The sequence below is a fragment of the Cydia splendana genome, chromosome 2 (assembly GCF_910591565.1).
Source record: "Cydia splendana chromosome 2, ilCydSple1.2, whole genome shotgun sequence".
Classification (NCBI taxonomy): Eukaryota; Metazoa; Arthropoda; class Insecta; order Lepidoptera; family Tortricidae; genus Cydia; species Cydia splendana.
In genome coordinates, this window is record NC_085961.1 from 13,353,318 (window position 1) to 13,380,075 (window position 26,758).

At 36.7% G+C, this 26,758-nt stretch overlaps 1 protein-coding gene across 2 annotated transcripts; it reads left to right on the forward strand.

The window, feature by feature from the left end:
• The first annotated feature begins 533 nt into the window (after window positions 1–533).
• LOC134804370 (serine/arginine repetitive matrix protein 1-like) lies at window positions 534–25,313 on the forward strand. 2 transcript variants are annotated; one of them, XM_063777406.1, is made up of 19 exons: window positions 534–554; window positions 745–943; window positions 1,306–1,461; window positions 2,089–2,149; window positions 3,155–3,241; window positions 3,950–4,077; window positions 4,403–5,069; window positions 5,231–5,323; window positions 6,168–6,273; window positions 6,847–6,978; window positions 8,173–8,299; window positions 12,090–12,208; window positions 16,054–16,268; window positions 16,649–16,823; window positions 17,522–17,631; window positions 17,986–18,068; window positions 18,175–18,240; window positions 18,585–18,929; window positions 22,919–25,313. In XM_063777406.1, exons 1-19 carry the CDS (start codon window positions 544–546, stop codon window positions 23,048–23,050), a joined length of 3,012 nt encoding a protein of 1,003 aa, XP_063633476.1. In that variant the 5' UTR covers window positions 534–543; the 3' UTR covers window positions 23,051–25,313. The 2 variants fall into 2 exon arrangements, with proteins under 2 accessions (XP_063633476.1, XP_063633484.1); XM_063777414.1 differs by lacking the exon at window positions 5,231–5,323.
• Window positions 25,314–26,758: the final 1,445 nt, after the last annotated feature.

Here is a 26,758-nt window from a genome sequence, read left to right on the forward strand (position 1 = left end):
ACAAAGACGAAGTTTGACAGCGGTTCAGGGTCGAATCATGCTGTCCCTTTCTAATATATGGCACTATCCCTTTCGGCTATTTAGGTTTGTCAAAAATCAAGTGATTATCTTATCTGTGGTCGTGCACGCAAAAGGAAGTCAAGTGGTGCCAACCCTAATAATTGCTCGGAGCAATGCTGAGGGGCTACCGCGAAAACCGAAATTCGCAAATTGCGGGGATCTTACTCTTTTACTCCAATGAAGGCGTAATTAGAGTGACAGAGAAAAATGCCCGCAATTGACGATTTTCGGTATTGGCGGTAGCCCTACTGAGCCGAGCGGAGCCGAGTTTGACCGAAGTCATGAGTTTCGCACCCCTGGCATAGTCTGGAGGGGACTTCACAGAGGCACGCGTATACCACTTCTATACGATCCTACCTTCTATGACTGGGATCTATTGTTTTAAAATGTGCCTGGAATAGTTTAGAAACCATAGACAAGAGTTAAACCATAGATAGAGATATGTATTTTTTAAATTCATTCTTGATAAAATATTGTGTCAACATGTCGGATAAGTTAGTAATTTACTTATTTTTCAGAATACCATTATTTTATAAGGCTATAATTATAAGTGAAAACAATTTACTAAGATTCTCTTTTCATCAGCAAAGTGTTTCGAAATCACAAAGTGTCCATTTGAATATGATTTTCGACTAACACAGTAATCACGCGTGCTTGGTATTCAAAGATGTTATTTGTTTCCAGTGAAGACTTGTTGGCTGACGATTTAGGGGACCATAGCCTTGCAGATTATAACCTTGGCAATGAAGAGGAGGATCAACTCTTAGCTGATGACTACGAAAGCGGTCCCCAGAACGTTCCAACGTCGATAGATCCAAACTACAATGATGGAAGTGATATTAGCTCTTCAGAATTCTCAGGACATGGCATGCCATACAGTCAAGTAAGGGTTTTACAAGATCATAAAATCTGGTAGTTACGAATTTCACAACTTAACGAAATGTCATTGATACATCCTTTGATTTGTATTTCAACCTACTTTCTATGGCTATTTGAGATTCCTAGAACTGGTGATTTCTTCAGCGCTCGACTTTTCTTCTCAAAAGTTTGTCAACCCCTGCTCTAACATTTCAATATTTTTTTATTGAAATTTTAATAAAAAGTATTTTTTGAATTTATTTTATTTGTGGTATGCTATTTTTGAAACACAAAATTAAAAGAATTGTGGTACCACTATTACCTCTCTCACTTACCTTTGTATTCGGGGGAGTGGTGTGTTAATTGTTTAATCACTCCTATCCACAGCAACCATATCAACCTCCTGCAGAAGAATGTGTGGTTCCCAACATAACTGTAGAGGTGCCCAACATTCCGGACAGACCCATCCAGGACCGCTCCACTTATGCCCCTTATGAGCCTCCTGTCTATGAACCAGAGCTTGCTGTGGTACCACCTGCAATTGTAAGCCATTTTATCATTTGTTGTCCCTTTCAGTTGCCAAATGTCCCATATGTTTGCATCATTGTAAGTTTTATGTACCTAGTTTAATTCATTTGCTGCGGCAATGTAACTCGTAATTAACCATACTTTACATGAGGTCTTTCAACCCCCTACCGCAGGGAATGTGTTAATTGACTTGATATTAAATCAGAATTTGGTCTTTCTAAACAGCACACAAGGAATACTATTGTCAACTCCTTAGTCCACATGTTTTTGGTTCCCAAATCATCAACCAAAACTCACTAATTAGTAAAAAATAAACAAAAATCAACTTTATGTAGGTACCTAGTTATTAACATGGTTCACTATGGCTATGAACTTGTGATGGTAATAACTTTAATAAGTGAGTTTTGGTTGTCACCTGATAATATATGTAGCATTATTATATGTGTAGTGTCAACAATATCATTTCAATTTAGCAATTTATAGAGTTACACAGTTTACTTGATACCTACAAGCAGAAAATGTTCAAAAATGCCTTGTACCTATCTGAACACTGTATTATAAAGAATTTGTGAACAGAGTTGACAAAGCAAATGCAGTATGTTTTGCACTGGTTGACAACATTATTGTTTTCTATGTTTACAGCCTGCCGCACCTATTGAATCTCCACAAATAGTGCCATCAGAACTGAGTGTTACTGTCCCAAGTAAGTTTTATGGCTTTCTTATGAAGACTTATTTTAGTACTGTACACATTAATTCATTATTTATTTGGTTCACCAACAACTGTTTACAGAAAGAAAGAATACATACAAGCACTTTTATTGATATTCTAATGTACAACAATCACTTAAAGGTAAACACAGCATGCATTTATACAAAGAAAAACAAAAAACCGGACAAGTGCGAGTCGGACTCGCCCACCGAGGGTTCCGTACTTTTTAGTATTTGTTGTTATAGCGGCAACAGAAATACATCATCTGTGAAAATTTCAACTGTCTAGCTATCACGGTTCGTGAGATACAGCCTGGTGACAGACGGACGGACGAACGGACAGCAGAGTCTTAGTAACAGGGTCCCATTTTACCCTTTGGGTACGGAACCCTAAAAAAGATCTGACAAATAAAAACTTAAGGTGGTTTGCTTTCCATACAAAAAACAATTGCGTTATATTAAGTAATTACACACTATTACTACATAAATATGTGCACATCTGTCTACTTTCAAATGTTAATTTGCACTAAATTGATAGTAAAGCCATGTTTTATACAAAAATCACGCAGAAAACGTTATTTTGGTATTGCATTCATAAAAAATAAAACGTTTTTTTGGTAATGGGTTTTCAGTGAGTTCGAGATGGAGCACGGAAAGACAGAAGTTGTAATATTTGTGGGCAATCTATTTTAAACCTCATCAGTTTATAAAAACGTAACACTTTTGTTAAACGCTAACTAAGATAAAAGTATCACAAGTTCACTGTCCATCCTTTAAAAACCTGTACACTAATTAAGAATAGAATCCTATAGCTGTATGTACACAACCCCCATTACTGAAAAAAAAATTCAACTAAAAACCACTACCTTGTTTTGTTGTCACGACGCTTTATTTACAGGTTGAGAAACATTATTTATTCATTATTTGTAAAACGGGCAGGCAATATTTTGTTGCCTTCAGTCTTCTTCATGCTTAATTTTTTATTTTGATTTCTTTAGATGGCGACAACCGCGAACGGTTCCTCTCTGAGCGGCCTCCCGGTGCCCAGCGAACTCCGCAACTTCGTGATATTCCTGATTCTCTAGGTGAGTAATTAAAAATAAATAAATAATAAATTAATAAATAAATAAATATTATAGGAAATTTTTACACAAATTGACTAAGCCCCACGGTAAGCTCAAGAAGGCTTGTATTATGGGTACTCAGACAACGATGTATATATGTAATATATAAATACTTAAATACATAGAAAACAACCATGACTCAGGAACAAATATCTGTATCATCATACAAATAAATGCCCTTACCAGGGTTCGAACCCGGGACCATCGGCTTCATAGGCAGGGTCACTACCCACTAGGCCAGACCGGTCGTCAAAAAAATATATTTAATTTTTAATTTTCAGAGCATAACCGCTTATTTCAGATTCCTCCTCATTCACATCATGTGCTTCTGTAAAATAGTTTCATTAATTAATTAATTCATGGGCGTGATATTTTGCTATTGTAATAGGGTATTATACTGTATTTAAAATAAATTATTTTACACCATGCATGAAATAAAGCACGAGATAATTATTAGAAAAACACAGATAGGAGTTATTTTTAAACACAAGTTCTATTTAATAAATCGGATAGAAATATAAAAAGTAGGTGAAGTTGACCGTGACGTGACGACGTAATGTTTCATATAAATTCCATATTAGCAAATCGTTTTGACAGTTCTAAAAAAGTAACTGATTTGACTAGTAGGAAAATACCCTATTGCAACTACGAGTATGTGGTTCCTTGCAGACAAAGTGTTCGTGCCGCGCGGCGGGTACAGCGGCGGGCGCGGGCGCACGTCGTGGCGCAGCGCGCAGTTCCAGGCGCGCTTCCAGCAGCCCTACAACAACGCCTACCGCCGCCACAACGTGCACCGGGTGAGTGACACCGCTACACATACAAGCAGCAAGATTAAGTTCCACTCCTAAATAACAGCAGCTACAGTTTTCATATTGGTTGCTCCAAACTAGATTTAGTACTGTTTTTGTGACCTTTTTGCAAGTTCTAAAGAGCCCCGCAACCTCGAGCCTTTAAGATTCAAAATTAGCTCTTATACACTACACTATCCTACATTCAAGGAGTTGCATTGTAGCTTGCTGAATTCCAAAATTCAGTATATGTAAAAAACGAATAAATATTTTATAGTGCACACTTATTATTATTTTATGATAATAATATTGAAAACATTGTGTATTGTTTCAGGGCAATTTCCTTCAACAACGTCCCTCATTCCCTCCGCCCCAAGTGCGACCAACTCCCCCTCAAATCAGACCGGAACCAAGGCCAGAACAAATACGGCCAGATATTCGACCAGACCAAATCCGACCACCTGTCCGACATGAGCAAATCCGCCCAGATATTCGGCCCGACAATAGACCTCAACCTAGACCGGAAATGCGATCAGAACCCATGCCCCCTATGGGACCAGAAATCTCCCCAGAAAGACCAATAATCCAAGAACCTTTTAGGCCCATGGAAAATCGGCCTCCATTCCAGAACTTCCAAAGATTCCCATTCAGACCAAACATGGAAGAGCCGCGTCCAAACTTCGGTCCGATGAGGCCTAACTTTGAGCCTAGATTCTTCCAGAGACCTCAATTCAATCCGAGACCATTTGGTCCCCCAGTCAGAGAAGTCGTTCCTAACAGCCAACACATGCCTCAGATAACGATTAGGCAACCACTGCCAGGCTTGCCACTGCCCGCTAACATACCGAAGCTTGATGAATTTGGGCCGAAACCGCCAGGAAGAGAGCCCGAAGTGAGGATGTTACCAGTTCAACTGCCGCCTACCTTGCCTGGAGCATTGGCTGGGAAGAAAGTTCTTATCAACCCGCATTTTAAAGGAAATTTTCAACCGCCCGTTGAAGGTAAGGTTTTTACTGGTTTCTCTTTGACTCTATTTTGGAATTTAACATTACTAATTAGGTCCTGGTTTAAACTTGGTCATCCCATCATGTATGAAACATAAATAAAGCCGCCATATTGAGACATTATTGCGAGTTGCTCATGTGGTGTTTGTTGTAACCAGCCACGATGCGGGCAGGGTTGGCGCTGCCCACGTACATTCCCACGCGCATTCAAAAGTCGCCACCCTTGAGCCCTACGCTGGAAAACAAATTCGGTAACTAATTGAATAGTGCATGCTGTGTACTTATATAAATTTGGATATGCCTTCTAGTGTCGCTTGTTTAATTTATGTATACAACAGCTATGCATACTGCATACATATATTATATTATTAATGGGGAAGGCCGTTAAAAGCTGATTGTAGAAGGCGCTCCAAACTTCGTAGTTCCTTTTTATTTAATTCAATGACAGTGCCATAGATAGACAATCTAATTTACAGTAGCCTTCCCCATAAAAAAACACGGATGTACAAAGTAGAAACATATTCATTATCACATGTCCTATCACTTTTTTTTTTAAACAATGCATGCTTGTGTTCTCTGTGCTACCAAGTCAAATTATTCATCTTATTTTTCCCTTCTTAACTTCCGAATGCACTACTTTCTTGATAGTAGTTAATTTATAGTACACTCACCACGCGGGATTGTTATGCCATTTAGGGTTCTTGCTAAATTGGAAATTCTATAGCGTAAGTATTGAACATTTAGCTAGGAGCCTAAATGGCGTAACAATCGTGATGATACAAACATTATGCAATAATTATAAATTATTTGATTTTCAGTGAAGGATGTTTTATTCGAATGTTTGCTTGAAGTGTGTTTTTATTTTTGATGACTTAGGCTTTAGTTGACTCGGTTCCACCAAATTGTTTGTCATCGTTAAAGAGTTCGCTAAATTTTATTGTATGGAAAGTTACATAGTAAACCGCCGCGGCGCGCCGGATGACGATGATCAGTCTGTCAAGTACGGATGGTGCAACTGGCACTTAGTCATATTCTACTTTTGATCCATCATCTTCGATTGTTTAGTTAGATTAATAGCGTGTATTTCTTACCCAGGTCCCATCAAGGATATCGACGACGCCGCGGAGCGGTTCATCGCGGAACAGAGAAACGCGCTGGCGCGGGCCGCCAGTAGGAAGTTCCCAAGGCGATCTCCTCAAAGGTAACAACTGATTAGCAGTCTTCCTTAAGAACGGTAATCGTACTAATTCGTAATAGGAGGGCTGAGCTCTTATTGTACAAAAGAAACTTCGTTGTAAAATACTATTATTTATCGTTTATTTCTAATTGTATACAGCACACTTTTCAATCTATGAGCACTAGCTATTTTGGTAGTATTAGTAGCACCATGGTGCATAATACAGAAAATAAGAATGATTGATACACTTTTAAGTCACTTTTGTTAGACACAGACTGTTAAGGTCTTACTCCTGAGGTTTTATTAGGGTGGTATTCTACCTGTCCAATGTCAGTGCGTCTCACTCTCTCATTATAGCAAAATGTGAGATGAGTACACATTGGACAAAGAAATTGGATAAGTGGAATACCACCCTTAGATTCATCACCCCTCCAAGCCTGAGCATTTCTACCTGTTCGTCAGGTGAGCTGGGCTGACGGGCTTACTCTATTTTTGAATAGCCTCTAACATATATTATATCTAATATTTGATTTTCGAACCCAAAAGAGAAGGGAGACTAAACCTTGTTGATTGTTATAACTTGATGTAATTTTGCAGATATATAGAGAACACGACAATAGAGATCGAGAACGAGCTGGCTCCGGAAGCGACCTCGTGGCGCGGCGACGACGACCTGCTGCGGCGCCAGGAGGAGTTCATCAACGCCAACCGGCAGGGCCTGCGCCGCCGGTACACTACCATATACTAGAGGGGTCCCCCATTAGTTTTTTCATTAGTCTGGTTTTTAAAATAAAATGGCCATCGCGGTATAAATAGTATTTTATACAATCGTGATATAATAGAGAGCTTTTCAGTCGAGTACCGTGTTTAGACAACGAAGCTTGCTGAGTTGTCTACGTAAGGTACGAGATTGAAAAGCTTGATTATATCACTATTGTATACAATACTTTTTCTACGCGTCAACAAAAATAATACTAAATTAGTAGAATCATTTAGATAAAAAAAACCAAAAGTATACAGCTAAGATACGCGAACAGCCGCGATACCTTCATGTCCTTCATGCTGGTACGCGATCCGGCTGCCGCGCCCCGCGCCCCACGGCGGGTTGGTCAACGACACCTTCTCGTAACTCATGAGGCCCTGGTACTTGCTCCTCGCTAAATTCAATTTTTAGACTGTTTTTTCTTGATTTTGGCCACCGTAGCCAATGGAGACTAACAAGCAACGCTAAGTGGTTTTCGTAGTCAATGGATGTTGCTATATTAAGGGTGTCATATGCGGGTTTCTGACTTATGAACCAATTGTTTCTACTATATAACCTAAAATAAATAATGAATTTGAGCTATGGTTTTGTTTCGTCCTCTTGATCGCGGGCCGCGGCGAGCTGTGATTGGTCAATTTCATTATAGTTGACTAAACTGTATCGAAATGAATATTATAGTTGAGTTGGGAGCCAACACATTAAAAATCCCCAATTGCAGTTTGGTATAAGAAATCTTAATTCAAGAATTATAGTCGACGAGTAGAAAAACTTTATTAACACATTCAGTGCCGAAAACCCGACTATCGGGTGTTTTATGATTTCGTTCCCTGGCCGGACGACCCGATAGTCTGGATCGTGGTACTACTGCTTTATACTTGGGCCATACTGAATGTTTCTGGATTCTGATATATGAGATGACTTATTTTTTCGAAGTGACCTGGAATTTTTAGTATGCCCTAAGTATGACGAAATTGTTGTGGCCTGGCTGGCGCGGACGTCTTGTTTGGCTGGGTGGCAACGAATGTGTTAAATACCTAAGCAAATGTAATGTATAGGACAAACACAAAACCCTTATTCATCAAAGAATACCCTTATTCATGAAATTTTGCGGTAAGCGTGAAAAGTAGGCTGTCGGTATAAAAATCGTACATCGGTTGCAGCATGCGGTCCCCGACGCCGCCGCGCCGCTCGCCGCCGCCGTCGCCGCCGCGCCACAGCCCCGAGCGCCGCCGCGCCGACCGCGCCGACCGCGCCGACCGCGCCGAGCCGCGCCGCCCGCCTGACGAGGTACGCACACATTAGGCGAGACGCAGGCGACGCAGTTCACGCAGAGCAGATTCGTAAAGTGTAGAACGTCCTTGCGATGCAGCTTGCGTAGCTAAAGGACGTTCAATACTTTACAAAATCTGATCTGCGCTGCGCTGCGTGAACTGCGTCGCCTGCGTCTCAGAATACGCGCTTAGCCTTAATTTTGCACTACACTTACTTTGTTTGTTTATTTGTTTGTTTATTTATTAGGATCACCAACAGAAGATACAATTTACATACTAAATATAAGTAACATACTAAGAGGGCACATTTATTATTGCTCCCCCACTTACAGGCAATCACAGCATGCATTAAGTATTATAATGTATAATTTACACATTCAAGTTAACACTCAAGAAAAAACTAAGTAAGTATAAGTTACAATAATTAGAATAAGTCACTATAAAATACTAATTAACAACTCAATATTAACAATAATTTTTCCACACAACGTAACTAAGGTGAGTTAGACGAGCTAGCTGAGGTTGCCAGCAGATAATAATTTATTTTTAAATGAGGCTTCACTGTCGTGAAACACATCCAGTGAGGGGACAATGTTAGCATGCTTGTTGTATAGGCGAGCCAGGCGAGGCAGAGGGGAGTGAGCTAATAGGTTAGTTCGACTACGACGCACATAGAGTAAGGCACAAGGATAACGTGGCAAACGAGACGGCACTTTTAGCCCTATCTGACTAACCATATGCATACAATCAATCTTGTCGTTTAGAAGCTTATGCATGAACATCAGGTCCAGCGTACTACGCCTACTACTAAGAGATATTAATTTAAATTGTTTAAGTCTTGTATTATATCCTTGGCGGCCTGTTCCAAAGCGATACGCAAGATGTCTAGTAAATCGTTTTTGCAGTCGTTCAATCCTTTCAATATGTACTTTGTAACTAGGATTCCAGATAATGCTACAGTACTCTAGTTTACTTCTTACAAAACAGTTAAAGAGGGTCACCATTGTTGAACATTCTTTAAACTCCCTAGCACATCTTAACACAAACCCTAGAGATTTAAAGGCAGCATTTATTGTTTTATCTACATGACTCACAAAACGTAATTTGCTGTCCATTGTGACACCCAAGTCTCTTATTTCATTGACTTCCTGCAAAGCCTTGTTGAGAATGAAGTATTTTGATGGTATAGGATTTTGTTTCCGATTAAATTTTATGTGGTAACATTTACTAGGGTTCAGAACCATTTTGTTAGTCCTACACCACTTTACTAATACGTCCACGTCCTCTTGTAACAGATGGACGTCCGACGGATTTTTTATTACCCGTACCAATTTTAGATCATCCGCAAACAGCGATACAGCCGAATTATTGAACTCATAGGTAATGTCGTTAATAAATATGTTAAAAAATAATGGCCCCAAATTAGACCCCTGCGGTACACCGGAGAGTGCCGTGTAGCAGTCAGACTGAGTGCCTTCAATTACCACAGTTGAAGGTCTGCCCTGAAGGTAAGACTGGCACCAATTAAGTAACCTACCTGTAATGCCGAAATTGTGCAATTTATTAATTAAGATTTTGTGATTAACCTTATCAAAAGCCTTCGAAAAGTCAGTGTAAACCGCGTCTACCTGATGACCACCATCGACAGCTTCTGTAAGGTCAGTGACGTAGCTAAAAAGATTTGTACAAGTCGATCGCTTGGGCATAAACCCATGTTGATATGGAGAGAGCCCGCCTTTAACCTGATCAAATAGTGCAGCATACACCAGCCTCTCGAACACTTTGACCACCGAAGACAATATGGAAACGGGTCTATAATTTGCAACTAATTCCCGACGGCCGCTTTTAAATACCGGAATAACTCTGGCTCGTTTCCACGCTGATGGGAATAACCCTGACTTTAGAGATGCATTATATATAATCATAAGTGGCATGGAAAGTGACTTCGCGCAGTTTTTTAGAAATACGGGGGGAATATCATCTGGGCCTTTACCCTTCGTAGCATTTAACCTTCGCAATTGTAATTCAACCTCAAACTGTGTGAAAGCTAATACACCAGATACATCTCCCGTCCGTATTACAGCTAGTTCCCCGCTACTCCAATTTGGTTGATATACACTATTATTCGTATCGCTGTCATCATACACTGAACTAAAATGCTCTGCAAATAAGTTACCAATCTCACTAGAATTACTAGCTTGTTTATCCTCATACAACATGACTGGAGGATAATTTGAACTATTTTTACGTATGTTCTTAATATGGGTCCAGAAATACTTAGGATTTTTTTTTAATCTGTGATTCTATAGAATGTATGTAACTATTGTAACATGTTTTCATAATCTTTTCACAGTCAACCCTCAGGTAATCAAACTCTAGCTTATCTAGTGGATTTTGGTACTTTTTAAATCTAACGTGATATTTGTGTTTTCTATTTAAAAGATATATTAGATGAGTTGAGTACCATACCGGAAAGGCACGGTTGCAATTGTGTTTAGTCATGGGCACATTTCTTTTGATTATGTCACGCAAAATCTCATAGAACCTTTCTACCATTTCATCTATATCGCTATATTTGTCTAGTACGTCACGCCATGAAATTTTATTTAACTCTCTTACAATAATGTCATAGTCAGCTTTATAAAAATTAAAATTGGAACTAGATTTATTTATCCTAGGCACTATTTTACCAGGTAATTCAATTACTAAGTCCAACGGCGGGTGAAAAACATCTGTGTGTTTAATCGGAGACAAGCTTTCTGAAACTCTTAGAATTTCCTCATTACACAGTGCCAAATCCAAAATACGGCCTCTCGAGTTAGTCACCGCATTGAATTGCTTGAAATCATTTAACAACATAAAATCAACCAAAGTACTTTTAAGCAAGCAGTTATTATATTGAGTAGGCATAGTATACGAAGCATCGGCAGTCCACGTTATACCGCTGAGGTTAAAGTCCCCCACTACTATAGTATATTTACATGGAATCTCTAGAACATTATTTGCTTTATCAACAAATTCATCCAACGTTTTTTTCGAGATCGGAGGAGGCAAATAAACTGCGCATAACCTTAACTTGTCTACCTGCTCGCCACACCTTATGTCTAATGTGACCCACAAGTCCTCACACTCACTTTCCCACCCTTGCTCCCTTCTCGACACATGTTTATTATTAACAGCAATAAGAACACCACCGCCCAATTTTTTTGAGTTGTTTAAATTAGAGGTCTCGCGATCTCGCCTATAAACCGCATATCGATTATCAAATAATTCACAATCAAAAATGCTATCATTCAGCCAGGTTTCAGTAAGTATCACTATGTCATAATTTTTACTTAAAATCTGTAGACGTACCTCAGCAGTGCTCGACCTTAGGCCCCTAACATTTTGATAGTAGCCTAGTAACGGTCTAGACATTCACAAGCTAAGCAAATAAATGAGAACTACATCAAAGAAGTAAAACACCCTTTAAAAAATGGAATTTATAATTATAAGTGAGGAAAATACTTCACAGGTCTTCAATTTCATTTGTGACGTCACTTTAACTTTTTTTTTTAGATTTTTTTTTTTGTATTCACTGTACAGTTAGATAAGTTTTTGCAATGATGAATCCCTTTTCTTCGTTACATTTTTATACCTAATCGGTTTCGTGTCACAAAATTTCTAATATTGCTTTTATTAAAATAAGGAATTCCTGATTTCGTTGAAAACAAAATAGCCAAAGGGTTCAACAAAACATGATATTCGTGTAACGTAATTTATGGATGACCCCTTAAGCCCTAGCCTAATACGCCATTGTTATTCAGGAGAGCGAGTACCGGCGGCGCGTGCGCGAGCAGGAGAGCCTGCGCGAGCGCGTGCTGCGCGCCAAGGAGGTGCGCCGCAGGAAGAACGCCGTGCAGCTGCACAAGCAACTGCAGGACAAGTACGTACACTTATGTCCTTAACCCTTCGAGCAACACCGGCTTCCGACACATCGGAAGGGAGGGGCCCAAGCGATATCTCACCGTACAAATTTTTCTGCCATTTTTCGCGGGGGGAAAGGTGCACACAGTCGCACTTCTCACACACTTCCATACAAAATCCAATCTGTAATGACGACACAAATACATAGAAAATGACACACGTCAAAGACAAATCTTGCAAACCTCGATCTCTTTTTGTGTACGGACGAGTGACAAGTGTCACAACACGCACACTAACAAATTTTCGTTGAAGTATGTTATTGCATTCTGAGAGATGAGAAGTCGGATTTGTCGCTCGACCGATCCGCAATTTGTACTGAGCGAGCAAAATCGATAAATCCAACAATTACATGAGACTAAAATATAATAATAGTGTTTGAATGTAATTAAACGTATAATATGTAAAAAACAATATTACATGTGAAATGTAACACTTTCTTTTTGTAAATTTGATGTCCCCGACCTCTTTTTATAACAAAAAACCGAGCAAACAGGCATTTTTGTGCAGCAGTGTTCACGCGCGCGTCTGGACTCGGTCTAGTGAAAAATCCAAGTGCAACTAGTTTTATTACCCGCGCTAGATTAGATTGACGCGCTAATCTTGTACCTCGGCAGAGGGTAAATAGTGCGAATGCCGCCTCCCTTCAGTGTTGCTCGAAGCCTTAACCCGAAGATCCCATTTAAAACGTTTCAAACCATTTCCCTTGACGCTGCAAGCTTCATACATTTGTTTTTCTCATTTATATGCCGCTTGAGCAAATTAGCTATTTGCATCCAGGGGCCTATACCACGAAACTTACAATTACAATTTACAAGTGACAAGTTACAAATATGTCTTTAGTACAACTAGGCATATCACAATATTTACAAATGACAAAATTGTAATGGAAAATTTATACAAATATGTAAATTGTCGCGACTAATCTACAATTACGCGTATCACCAAATATTACAATTTACAAGCAATTTTCCGGAAAATTTGACAACTTTGTAATTGACAATTGTACGTAAAAGATTTGTGTTACAACTAATTGTAGAAGAACCATACATATATGTGGAAATGTAAATAAAAGTTGACAATTCTCTCGGCGTGTGTGAAGAGCTGCAAGAGCATAATACAATGATTGTAGATCCATTCTACCGCAGTACTTTTTGTTTCGTTAAAATTTTCAGTACCAGTGATAGTAGTAGCGAAGAAGAATTAGTTGTTAGGCGTCATAGGACGTACAGCGAAAGCATAAAACTGTAATTTTGTTTTGCATAAACATTTTCAGCCGATTTTAATGACAACGTAAAAAGATATACTATTTATGCTCGTAAGGTATTTTTAACGATAAAAATGAAATACTCTCAACATAAACTAAGTGAGGAATATTAATACATATTTGTCAAATTGTAATAAATACAATTCTACGTATGTCACTATATTATTACATATTTGTCTAAAAACTAAATTGTAATAAATACAATTTTACATTTGTCACAATTATGTATGTTATCTTGACATACCCTCTGTTTTGTGTTACGGTCCTCAAATGCAAAATATTAGTAAATTGTAGAATTGTACATGTGACATATGTAAAATGACTGTGGTACGTATTTTTGTTTACAATTTAACAATATTGTCGAATTGTACACTTGTAAAGTTTCGTGGTATAGGCCCCAGGCGTACCAGGAGATTATACATGACATGAATTAACGTACGTTATACCCATATCGGATGCCTTATTAACGCTCGAAAGGTTTCACGCGGAAAATCTGTAAGAATTGTATTACGTCATGCTCCCTGGAAACCCCACTGTCAGTTTTGTGATTTATTGAAACGTAATGCTGATGTACACAATATGTACTGAATTAGTACATACTTAAAAAAAATTGTACCTCAATAGATCGAGAGTACAATTAATTCAATGCGGACTTGCTGTAGAGCATCTCCCCAGCAACCCCAAAATTTAATTAAAGAAAATTCACGTAAATACTTACTTTTTAGCAAAAAAGACGCCTAAAAATCATTGTACTGCAGTTTTTAACGTTGATCGAGTTAGCCATGGCTAGTTAAATTACCTAATTGTCGCCAGGACGCAAGCGCCTCCAGCCGACTTCTCAAACGTACGAAACTTTGTATTTTTATATAGGTACAATGAGATACACACATTTCATTTATGTTATGAACTTGGTTTCTGGTGAGAGTTCCAATGTTTTCTTGTCAACCAGCAATGGTGTAGTTGCATTGATCATAAACGTATGTACTTATTTTTAGTCGTACCTACGTGTTTTTTACATGACATTATTGAAGTATCTTGATAACGTTAAAACGAAGATTAGGTACTTTTATTTTTATTGCTAGGTAGGTACTTATAGGAGTTATAATTCATAAAACCATATTTTTTATCTCATTTTTAATTTTTTAACGTAAAACTAAAACTACCCAACTCTATGTTGAGCAATGAATATACAAAGTGTAATAACGAACAATCTTTTGGCGCAGTTACAATGACCTATAATTTATCGGATCATATTATATTTGAAGTCGTCGTGACTGTAGTCAGTAACTATAAAAGAAGTGCCAAAAACATTAGTTCTGCAAAGCAACAGACGATACGACCTAGCGTCAATTATTGAGTTTGTACCTCCAACAGTTGCAACAGGACTTGGTCATTTTACAGCTCATTGTAAAACGGGACCTTACTGGTACTGCTATGATGATCTCAAGACAAAGGTACAGTCATCAGCAATAGTATGTTACACAACTAGGGCCGCAAAAATATGTGACACGTTCTTATTTGGAGCGCAATAAGAGCGCGTCATATATTTTTGCGACCCTAGTTGTATAACATACTATTGCTGATGACTGTACATAAAATAAATTTTGGTAAACCATTTCAATCAAACATACTTATTTACATCAATATTTAATTTTATTAAAAATGCAAAAAGTCAATCGAGTTTTATATATGTTTAGGTGATAATGTTTATATGGGTTTATATTATGTTTAGATGATGATATTTTGTCAATAAGATAACTTAAAAATAATTTTGCAATCGATTTGTTTGTTATGTTTTCTTGTCGTATGTGATATTTTACGTTAAACAATTAAAAATGAGATATAAAAATATGGTTTTATGAATTATAACTCCTATAAGTACCTACCTAGCAATAAAAATAAAAGTACCTAATCTTCGTTTTAACGTTATCAAGATACTTCAATAACGTCATATAAAAAACACGTAGGCACGACTAAAAATAAGTACATACGTTTATGATCAATGCAACTACACCATTGCTGGTTGATAAGAAAATATTGGTACTCTCACCAGAAACCAAGTTCATAACATAAATAAAATGTGTGTATCTCATTGTACCTGTATAAAAATACAAAGTTTCGTACGTTTGAGAAGTCTGCTGGAGGCGCTTGCGTCCTGGCGACAATTAGGTAATTTAACTAGCCATGGCTAATCAACGTTAAAAACTGCAGTACAATTTTTTTTAGGCGTCTTTTTTGCTAAAAAGTATATATTTATGTGATTTTCTTTAATTAAATTTTGGGGTTGCTGGGGAGATGCTCTACAGCAAGTCCGAATTGAGTTAATTGTACTCTCGATCTATTGAGGTACAATTTTTTTTAAGTATGTACTAATTCAGTACATATTGTGTACATCAGCATTACGTTTCAATAAATCACAAAACAGACAGTGGGGTTTCCAGGGAGCATGACGTATTGTATTTGTTCCTTTCCATGTAAATGCCAATTATTAGATTCGTGAAAGTTTAATTACATTTTCTATACTAATGGCCATTTTTCAGAGAGCGCGAACGCAACGAAGCCAAAGAGCCTAAGCCTGACCCGCCGCCAGAAAGTAAACCCGCTCCTTCTCCAGACAAACCTTCAACAACCAGCCCGGAGCTGGATAAACCTGATACGACACGGTCTTCTCCGGAAAGGAAGGCAAAACCTGAGGTTGTGAAGAGAGACCGGTCACCAGTGAAGGAGGAAGCGGCAGAAGTCAATTCTACTTGCGGTAAGTGATTAAATACCCAGATACAGTTAGATATAGGGAAAGTCTAGTTGTTTAGTAAGTTATTGTTATAACAATACGACCATAAAAAACCTACTGCATCTTTGGACTGGCCTTATATGGCTCCGCTATCAGTTAAATAAATAAATATTATGGGCAATTCATACACGAATATGACTAGAACTTATATGTCAAGAACTTGTTTTAAAAGCAACCTAAATATGTACTAGAAATACGATTTGTTTGTTTCGTAGCTTGCCGACTAATATTCGTGTTTTAGATTAACACGTAGTGAAACGTCCATTTAAAATGCTCATATTGCAAGATTTAAAAGTTTCCATATTTATTGGAAGTGGCAATTTATAAATGAATGTTAATTGCAGAAAACCTGACACCACCACGCGCGTCGCCCGAGCGCGCTCTGACGCCGCCCTTGCCCGATAAGAGCAAGGAGAGGCGCTGCAGCGAGGACGATGATCTAGCCTTCCTGCTCGGCGACATCGACGACATGCTCAGCGACGACGAGGACAGCGGCCGCTTCAAGGAGAAAACTAACAAGTTAGTTCCGGCAGCGTATTATGTATGACTTTAAAACCCTTGCCCCATAAGAGCAAGGAGAGGCGCTGCAGCGAGGACGATGATCTAGCCTTCCTGCTCGGCGACATCGAGGACATGCTCAGCGACGACGAGGACAGCGGTCGCTTCAAGGAGAAAACTAACAAGTTAGTTCCGGCAGCGTATTTAAAATATAAAACTCCTAAAAAATTGCTCTAACACCTACAAGATTGTCAATTGTGACGTTTTCAGTCATAAGGTACCACATTGCTGGTTGTCGATAAGGTTGATTTCTAATTGAAATTGTTAAAAACCGATAATAAGTAGGTACACTTTTGATTAAAAACAGCACAAATCACTAAATATTACCACCTGGGCCGTGTTGCATAATAAACTACAACTAATATTACAAGCGGAACTCCTTTTCTAATAAGTGAAATTGGAAAAGGAGTTCCGCTTGTAATATTAGTTGTAGTTTGTTATGCAACATGGCCCAGTTTTCAATCATTATTACGTGGATTACTTTGTCCACCACAAGCCTACTGGATATACATTAAAACAGTAGTTTGTTTGTGCGGCGCAGTCCTGCGTGCCATCTTTTTAAAACTGTTGTTGAAGGTTTGGATAACTTTATTTACTAAACGCAAATTTTGCCTGTATGTAAGTATATATTGTAGTAATGTGTTATTATTCTGATTCAGACCGGAGGTGGCGCCTCCCAAGCCGGCGGTGGACCTGCGCTCCAAGCTGCCACCGCGGCTGCCCCGGCAGAAGATCGTCTTCGACGATGAAAAGCCCAAGAAGAGGAGAGGTAACAACACTAGATAAATTGATTACTTTGACACTCCGACCTTTAGCACCATTTAATTGGTAATAATAGTTAAACAAGGTAAAGCACGGCCATTATTAATGATAATTATGACTAAATGAGATTAATAGGTATTAATCTATTATTATTTACGCTTCCTACAACCCGTAAGGCCGAAAATCACCAGAATTATCCTTTAAAACTATATAACTAAAACCTTAACACGTTCAGCAGCGGTAACGGCTATAGCTGTACTTGCCAATTGAGTTTAAACATTAAGATTTAGCAGTATCACCGTAAGTATCGCCGCCGAACGTGTTAATATGCATTATTCTAACCAAATTTAAAATTTTGCAGAAAAATCTCCTCCAGCTAAGAAACCGACTGTGACAAGCTCTACCAAAATCGATACTGAGACTCCTCAGAAAAAAGTTGTTAAGGTAAATCTCGCATAGTAATAATAAATGAACGAACAATGAAATATAAAAGGTGATTAAATAGCTTTCCAAATTCGGTTAATATTATAAACTGTGTTTTATTTTTCAGCCAAAACAAACGACGGAACAGATTACAAACAAATCTCGACAGAGAATAATATTTGAAAACAAAGAGGTAAGTTACTATCCAGTTCAGTTTATTCTCTATAATAATAAGACATCTTCTACAGAGCTGCCATATGTAACCTTAATTATCAATAGGGTATTTTCCTACTAGTCAAATCAGTTACTTTTTTGGAACTGTCAAAACGATTTGCTAATATGGAATTTATATGAAACATTACATCGTGACGTCACGGTCAACTCACCTACTTTTTATATTTCTATCCGATTTATTAAATAGAACTAGTGTTTAAAAATAACTCCTATCTGTGTTTTTGTAATAATTATCTGGTGCTTTAATTCATGCATGGTGTAAAATAATTTATTTTAAATACAGTATAATACCCTATTTTACAGCTTGAAAAAGAGAAAGAGGAGGACAAATCCAAGGCTTTCACGCGCCGCGTCGTCCTACAGCGCAAAGTCACTCAGACTAAAGAGAAATCCGTGTTCTCGCGCATCGAGGTAAACGACCCTAGCAAGCCCAACCCGGGCATCTTCAGCCGCGCCGTGCGCACCGCCATCGGCACGGACAAGCCGCGCATCGTCATCAAGCGCGACGAGCCCGAGATCGAGTACGAGAGCGGCTCCGACGACGACCGCCTGCTCGACGAGGACAGCGGCCTCGTCGCCAGCGTCACCAACCTCCCGCACGGGATCACCGACACCAGGTTGAAAACGTTAGCGGGGAGTGACGTGCAGGTAATACTTATATACAGATATCGACTTGGTGTAGACTTGTGGCAGTTATGGCAGTTGAGTTCTGTATTGGTTTAGATGCAAAATGAATGGATTTCACCAGATAACATATTGGCTCTGCAAGAACTTTATTTACACCCCTATTACAAACGTGTTATCATGCATTCAGAAGTAAATGCTGCGATTACTTTGTACAAACTTGGAATTTTGTGGAACTCTTATGCATGCAAATTCCAATAATAATTCCCATTGTAAATTTCGGGAGTCGTTTATGCCATTTGGGAGCGCATAATGTAAAAACTGACCATTTTCCATGATGGCGTGAATTTTACATTTTTATTTAATATCCAGTCGAAACCTCAAGCACCTCCAGTTTCGAAAACAGTAGTTCCAGAAATAAAAAAATGTTTGAAAAGAGATTGATAACGCAGAGCTCTACGCAAATGGCACTGTTCTACGTAAGACCTTGCCCAACGCCAATTAAACATCAAATTGCATGGCAAAGAAAAACTTCTCCAAAGCGTTCTCTGTGTCAGCTTCAGCCCGCGCTAGTTGTTCACATTCACAAGTTACCATTCTTGGATATCGACTTCACGCCATCGGTCGGTTATCAATTTTCTTATATAACATGACATGACTTAAAATGAAGAAACGGGCATGATAGACTTTGTTATCACATTGATTAGGTGTGGTGTGCAACTGTCATAAATGTCGCTAAGAACTCTCCCGGCGATATATCAAGTGCTGTTGGTGTTGTAGGTAGAATAACCCGTAATATGAAATAATTGCTTATATCCAGTTTTTCGCACAGGTTGCGCAATAGGATATTTGTTATTTATGTAACTTAACTATCCATTAACCTCTTAAGAGAGTATAATAAGTATTTAATACTAGTCATACTCTAGTCATTTGCACCTTGTTTTCTTTTGAGATTTTACCAACTCCAACCAATAACATAACAGCTTTTTCACAACTGAAGGGATTCCGATAATGTGTAAGTTTAGTGTTTGTTACATGACCTTTACCATATTTTTCTATATTCATTCTCAAATTAATAATTATAATTCGAAGCACCATACCAATACATTCTTCTATATTCAATAGTTTCTTAATTGGCCTTGTATAAACAAAATGAAGTTTTAATTAAATGAAAATTGATGGACGAGATACAAAAATAACTCTATTATTCCTTGATTGAAGAGCTTATAAATACCTAGAACACGTGGCAATTTTAACACATGCCAAAACTTCTAAATTAGTTAACCCAAACTAGCGTTACCCTATGAAACATGGTATGATAATGCTTGACGAAGATATTATATAGTCCAGCAAACCGTCCAATAAAACAATGGTGATATATAATACTAGATAATAGTAAATAGACTAATACTAGAAGTATTATATAAAAATCAAGCAGCAAAATCACGCACACAACAGACAAGCTCTCGTGGGGAAAGTTTTAGCTACAATATTGTTTGTATTTAGAGTAGTAGTAGAATAAAATGTGGATTGTTTTTTATCTAGAGCACCAACAGCTACTTACCTCTTGTGGTATTTTAAGGTTTGCTTGTTTTACTTTATTATACTTTACTTTTATTGAGCAAAAAAAAAATTGACTGTTTTACATACTGTGATTATGAGCTGTGATATTTATTTGTGTATATTACTGTATATGATAAATAGGTACCTATATACATATATACATTATGTATATAGGTACCTATATACATACAGATAGAAATAAATATATTATTTTATAGTAACATGTTTATTAATTTTGTAAATGAATTGCAATTGTTCTCTGAACTTGTGAATGTAATTCTCATAATGAGGAATTTTTAATAGTCAGGTTCATTTACATAGGAACAAACGTCGTTAAAACATTGATATATGTACATATGTGTACACATATCCTTATAGTATTTTTTAAACAGCTTGGTTACGGTGACAGCCGTCATCTCAGTACGTATCTTCGTTACCAAGATAATAAATTGTATTGAGATGATAGCTGTCACCGTACCCAAGCTATGCGAAAAATACTATAAGAATGTACGCTGTTCAGCTATATTGGATCCATTATTGTTCAGATATAAATGATCTTGAATATCTTTGAGTATTGGGTAACACTGAAAGTTTTTATATCTTATGAATCTTATGATACTTATTCAATCCGACACAAGTTGACACATCGCGTAGGTATACATGTTTTTAACATAGAATCTGAATAGCACATCCGGCTCAATCTTACTAACGAACTTTTAGTATGACGATTTGGTATTGTAGTAGTGTGATTCTAACTATCAAATAAAAAATACAGAAAATTCTTTAAAAAAATACAGAAGATTATTCTAAGAAGCGCTGGTGGCCTAGCGGTAAGAGTGTGCGACTTTCAATCCGGAGGTCGCAGGTTCAAACCCCGGCTCGTACCAATGAGTTTTTAAGAACTTACGTACGAAATATCATTTGATATTTGCCAGTCGCTTTTCGGTGAAGGAAAACATCGTAAGGAAACCGGACTAATCCCAATAAGACCTAGTTTCCCCTTTGGGTTGGAAGGTCAGATAGCAGTCACTTTCGTAAAAACTAGTGCCTACAACAAATCATGGGATTAGTTGTCAAGCGGACCTCAGGCTCCCATGGGCCGTTGCAAAATACCGGGATAACGCGAGGAAGATGACAGAAGACTATTCTAACTTTCTTCTTCCAATCGTCGAAAAAAATCTTCTAATTTTATCTTAAAAAACAAATGACAGCCGAAGAATGTACCTCAAATAATAAGCACAGTTGCACGTTTTCAAAAATTAAAATGGCATTATCGGGCCATTCTAAAAACTTTCAGTGTAACTTGGGTACATGTGTATTATGCAATAATATGAAGAGTAAGTGCTACGAAAAAAATATGTAATATTTTTTTGTATTTATATTTAGGCGAAATTAACTTTTTATTAGACATTTACTGCAATTGACATAAATTAATTTATGTCAATTGCAAACGTAATTACGTCCATTTAATGGCATGTGGTACTTATCAAGTACCGATAATGGAAGCCATAATAGAAAATGAAAAAAATAGATTAACTACCTACTTTAATTTGTACATTAACTAGATCTAAAATCAAAATGAGTATGTCTGAGGCTACATTGGATGTTCTTTATTTTTACTTTCTCGTTGTCTTTACAAAGACTAAAAGAGTAAACTGTACAAAGTTAATTGCCTGCAGCAATTTGCAATTGTGATATTGATAGAGTCTGTGCGGAAAGAGATGAGTCGTGAAATGTATGGGATCCAATACATTCTACGACTCTTCTCTTTCCACACAGACTATGACAGACGTTTGTAAGTGTATTTTCAAATCGGTAAACCGATTTTTTTAAACTTTTTCTTGTCACATTACCTAAGCGAATTATTGTGGTCATAATAAATGCATGCCTTACTGAAAATCATTTTGTACTATACAATTTCAACGTGATAATACTTAACCAGAGCATCAGCATAATTGTAATCAACTCTCGAGTGCAATCGATTTTGATATTATAGTTATAAGTTCATGTTGAGATTGCATGCTGGAAATAGGAAAAGTGTTAAGTGCTTAAAAGAAACAGATCGCACTACAACCATAAAAATGTTTTAAAAAAGGATGTAAATATGATTTAATAATGTTCATCATTCAATGTATGTACCTATGACGATCTCAAATAAGTTAATATACTTATGTGCTATTTCGAATGTCCTCACAATTACCTACTATAATTGTAACTGGTTCAAATTAGCTAATGTTACACTGTCATTGGCCATTCAACGTTTAACAACATTATGCTGGCTACTTGTTGTTATATTCTAGTATTACCTAACTGTATATTATTGTACTTATTTAAGCTACCTAACATTTTTCTTAATTTGCCTCTAATGTATAGTCAGATGTAAGTCATTTTTATATTAATAATAAGTTACGAGAAAGAAGCACTACGAAATCCTGGGTTAAATGTTCCAGAGCTTAATTTTGGACAAGGAAGATCGCAGCGCCAAGATCACGTTCAAGAGCACCGTGGCGGCCGGCGCCTTCCGCAAGAAGTTCAACAACAAAATGGTGGCCGCCAGCCGCCTTACCGTCACCTTACTTTAGTCACACTACTTACTTTATTTCAATACGTTATATGCTTTTTCTTTTTCATTTAAGTGCAAAGTTTCATTGTATAATGTAAAATTATTTTACTCATTTATTAAAAACTATTTAGAGGCAGATTTATTTCAATCAGTTGTACCTCTCTAAATGTCACCTAGATGTTTTTGAGATAGTATGCCGTAGGTTCTTTTTTTTCTTCAGATAATTTTTCAAATATACGTAACACTTTTACACTGCAGTGAGATGTGCTATAAAATAAAATAAATATAGTAAAAAACCTTGAAATAATGTATACACCTAGTAAAATTTTTATTTTTAAGTAAATTATTATTTACGTCTGCTTTTACTAAACCCATTGACTGACTTGGAATCAAATCTTTGAAATGTATGAGTACTGAAATTAATTACATGGTCATATTATAAAATTGTATGTCATTTTTTATTAGAAAACAACTGTCATTATAATAGAATGAATGGTTAAAACATTGATATACGTATAACACAACGCTCAACAGGCAAATTTTGTGAAATTTAGGCCTCACGGCAATCTAATTCTAATAAGCTTCTTTTGGGTTTAGCTTGATGAAACATTATTTACATTTTGTATTAGTTCCTTGTTAATTGTAATATTATCGCATTTTTTTGTCTTTGTGAAAATTATGGCACACAAAACACTAAATTACTACAAAACTTCAATATTTTGCATTTTAAGTGTGAGAATAAAACAAAATACGAATTATAGCTTAGGCCTGACCTGATTATGAAGTCTTTAGTGATAGCTTAATTGTACCTATCATGTGACTATACAATGTTAAAAACCATGTGTGTTGTCTAACTCAAAGCATGAAAAAAAAATGTAGGTATATGTTGCATATTTTATGAAGCCATCTCCTATTGTATTGACATATCTTAATGTAGATAAATTACCTCTACTTTATGATTGACATGTGTTTTTATTATCCATAAATTTTCCTGCCGTCGATATTTTTAAACCCATTATCTAATAGTATGAGGCTTCTAATATGAAAATAGTATTTCTTTTCTGACAGACTTACCAGACTCATGTGTCAATCGCAAATTAGATGTAACCAAGGTATACACATATACCATTATTTGTACAACATCGGTACAGTAAGCAAATATTTCAGTTTCTTTGTTAAAAAAGTTATAGGTATGTATAGAATACGAGTTTATTTTTTCATAAGATTGAGCGAATCTATGTTAAATCTGCACCCCAATAAAGTTAATTGTATTCGGTCTCAAAATTAATGCTAAATTTATATTAGTTACAGTCTGTTATTTTCTTATCAATATATTAAAGGGCATGGCTATTTTTATTTAACAAATGTTTTGCCTGCTCAGTCCGAATATAAAAATAACAAGTAAATACATTTTTTTAGATGACTATTACTAATGCAAAATTGTCTCTTAGTTTATAGTTCATACAATAATTTGTTGTATCTAGTTTTACACAAATACTAACAATAAATGGTTAACATTTCATACAAATAGTGAGTATTGTGTTTGTATTTGCAACATTAATTGTATAATAATCATGACACTTGTGAATAGTTGCTATGCCTAGTTATATATTTTGCTATAAAGGGTAGCAACAATACAAATTATAACTTCTATTTTCGATACCATCATTTCATCTTAATGAAAGTTGCATTTATACTAAAGTTTACAACGTGTCTCTGTTTCTGGACAAAATTACTAAAAGTTAGTGAATGTAGGAAGAACAATATTCATTCTGTATTTTACAGTAATTACGTAATCACTTTAGCACGACTGCTGTGGATTTTGAATAAGCTCTCCACTCTTGTTTTCGTTGAAATGACTACTGCAATTTGTGTGACTGTGTTAATACTATCATTAATTTGGTAAAACGTTACATAGAGTTTTATTGATTTCATTATTTGTCCAGAGGATTATGATACCTCATTCAAAATATTTAGAAGTAGTAGTTAAATTAACTATCAACAAAACGTGCAATTAGCTATTTTTTTATAATTTGGTATGCAGGGACTATTGGACTATAATTTAATGTCACCATGTTAGATTTTAAGACATTTAATTTTGTTGTATTAAGCTATTAATGCAAGAATGAATGCAAGTTTTTAATGTAAGTTTAACATATATCTTGATGTGAGAAGACAGACAAAGGACATGTCAACACAAAGTTAGTGTTGCATTAGGCCAACAGATGTAATACATAGTTGCTTCCACATGTAACCGCTGTTCAATAAACCATTATGTTCAACTATATTGTTGTTATTTTGAAAGTGCCTACTGGTTCCGTGCTTTAGTGTTTGGGGCCGGTATACAACATCTGTCCCTGTCACACAGCTAGTGCGACAGGGACAGAATGCTATTTGTCGGCCTTTGACGCTGATGTCCAGACCTGCAGAGCAGAAAAATGTACAGATCTCAAATAAAACTAAAAAAAGTTCTAAATCGTGTTTTTATTGTAACTTGACCCTGTAAACATGTATACATATTAAGTTCTAAGGTTACGTTTGCGTTTTGATGCACTAAATAATGATCTTGAAATAGATGGTGCAATTAAATTGTTTCATAGAGATGATTTCATTGGCGCCTTATATGTATTTAATGGTCATTATTTGATTTTTATAAAAAATCTAGACTGAATTTTTAAATAAACACCTATCTCAAATTCTCTGGACTTTTATTTGTAAAATTACTTCCCTTAACACAAAACACACTGCCAAACAAAAAAACTAAAAAGTGCCTACTCCAAACCAAAAACCATATGATATGGGCAGGCGCCCGCTACGTGGGTGGCGCAGCCACATATAACGAGCAACATAATACCGTAAAACGGGGTGAAAAGACACGATTTAGAACTTCAAGGACGATTTTCGCCGATAATCCAAAAATAAAAGTAAAAATTTTGATATAATTTTTTGAGTCTTGGTTAGTTCTTCAATTTAGCATTTGTGAAATAATTTGTTACCTACTCAATTCAGAGAAAATCAAAGAAAACTACCTGTTTTCTCCATATATTTAAAAAAGGGGTCGATAGAGACAAGAAAGGGGTGAATAGAAATATTAAGTTTTAGTTGTCATAGGCATCGAATTTGGTCATTATTATGTTGATACTCTATTGGCAAATGATATATATATCTGTTAAACAGCTATTTGACACAAAATTATTTTTTCGTGTCTTAACCCCCAAGGCGTGTCTTTACACCCCTTTGTTGTATCTAATCACCCCCTATGGCGTAACTACTCACCCCATATGCGTGTCCACTGTCCCCTTTATCGCGTAAAATTGCTTGTTATTAGTTTTTTGCTAAAAAATGCTTTATTATAGAGAAAATTAGTGATATTATTTAGGTACTACAGATACTATATTACCAGGCTACTAACTTTTACTTAGTTAATGTCAAAACATTTACCGCTAGAACAAAGTTCAGACAGGCTTCATTTCAAATCATTTCTTACCTCGGCGAGACCTTACTTTAGAGTCAAAAAAATCTAACTTTTAGGCAGTTTGATTAAGTTCTTTTAGTATCGATGTAGAGAATAAATAGTCTTCTATACACGTATTCCAAAAAATCTAGTTTTAGAGATGTACGTTTTGAAAGAAAAAGTTCAAAATTTCTCCATTCACCCCCCGATTTCTGTTGACCCCGTTTTACGGTACATAGTGTACGCCGAGCGCCCACTAGACGGGCGCCAGGG

Excerpts from the sequence above, each read along its gene's own strand:
- LOC134804370 (XM_063777406.1), top strand. Across the intron at positions 3,242-3,949 it reads TGATATTCCTGATTCTCTAG|ACAAAGTGTTCGTGCCGCGC; the intron begins GTGAGTAATTAA and ends GGTTCCTTGCAG. Across the intron at positions 5,070-5,230 it reads TTTTCAACCGCCCGTTGAAG|CCACGATGCGGGCAGGGTTG; the intron begins GTAAGGTTTTTA and ends TGTTGTAACCAG.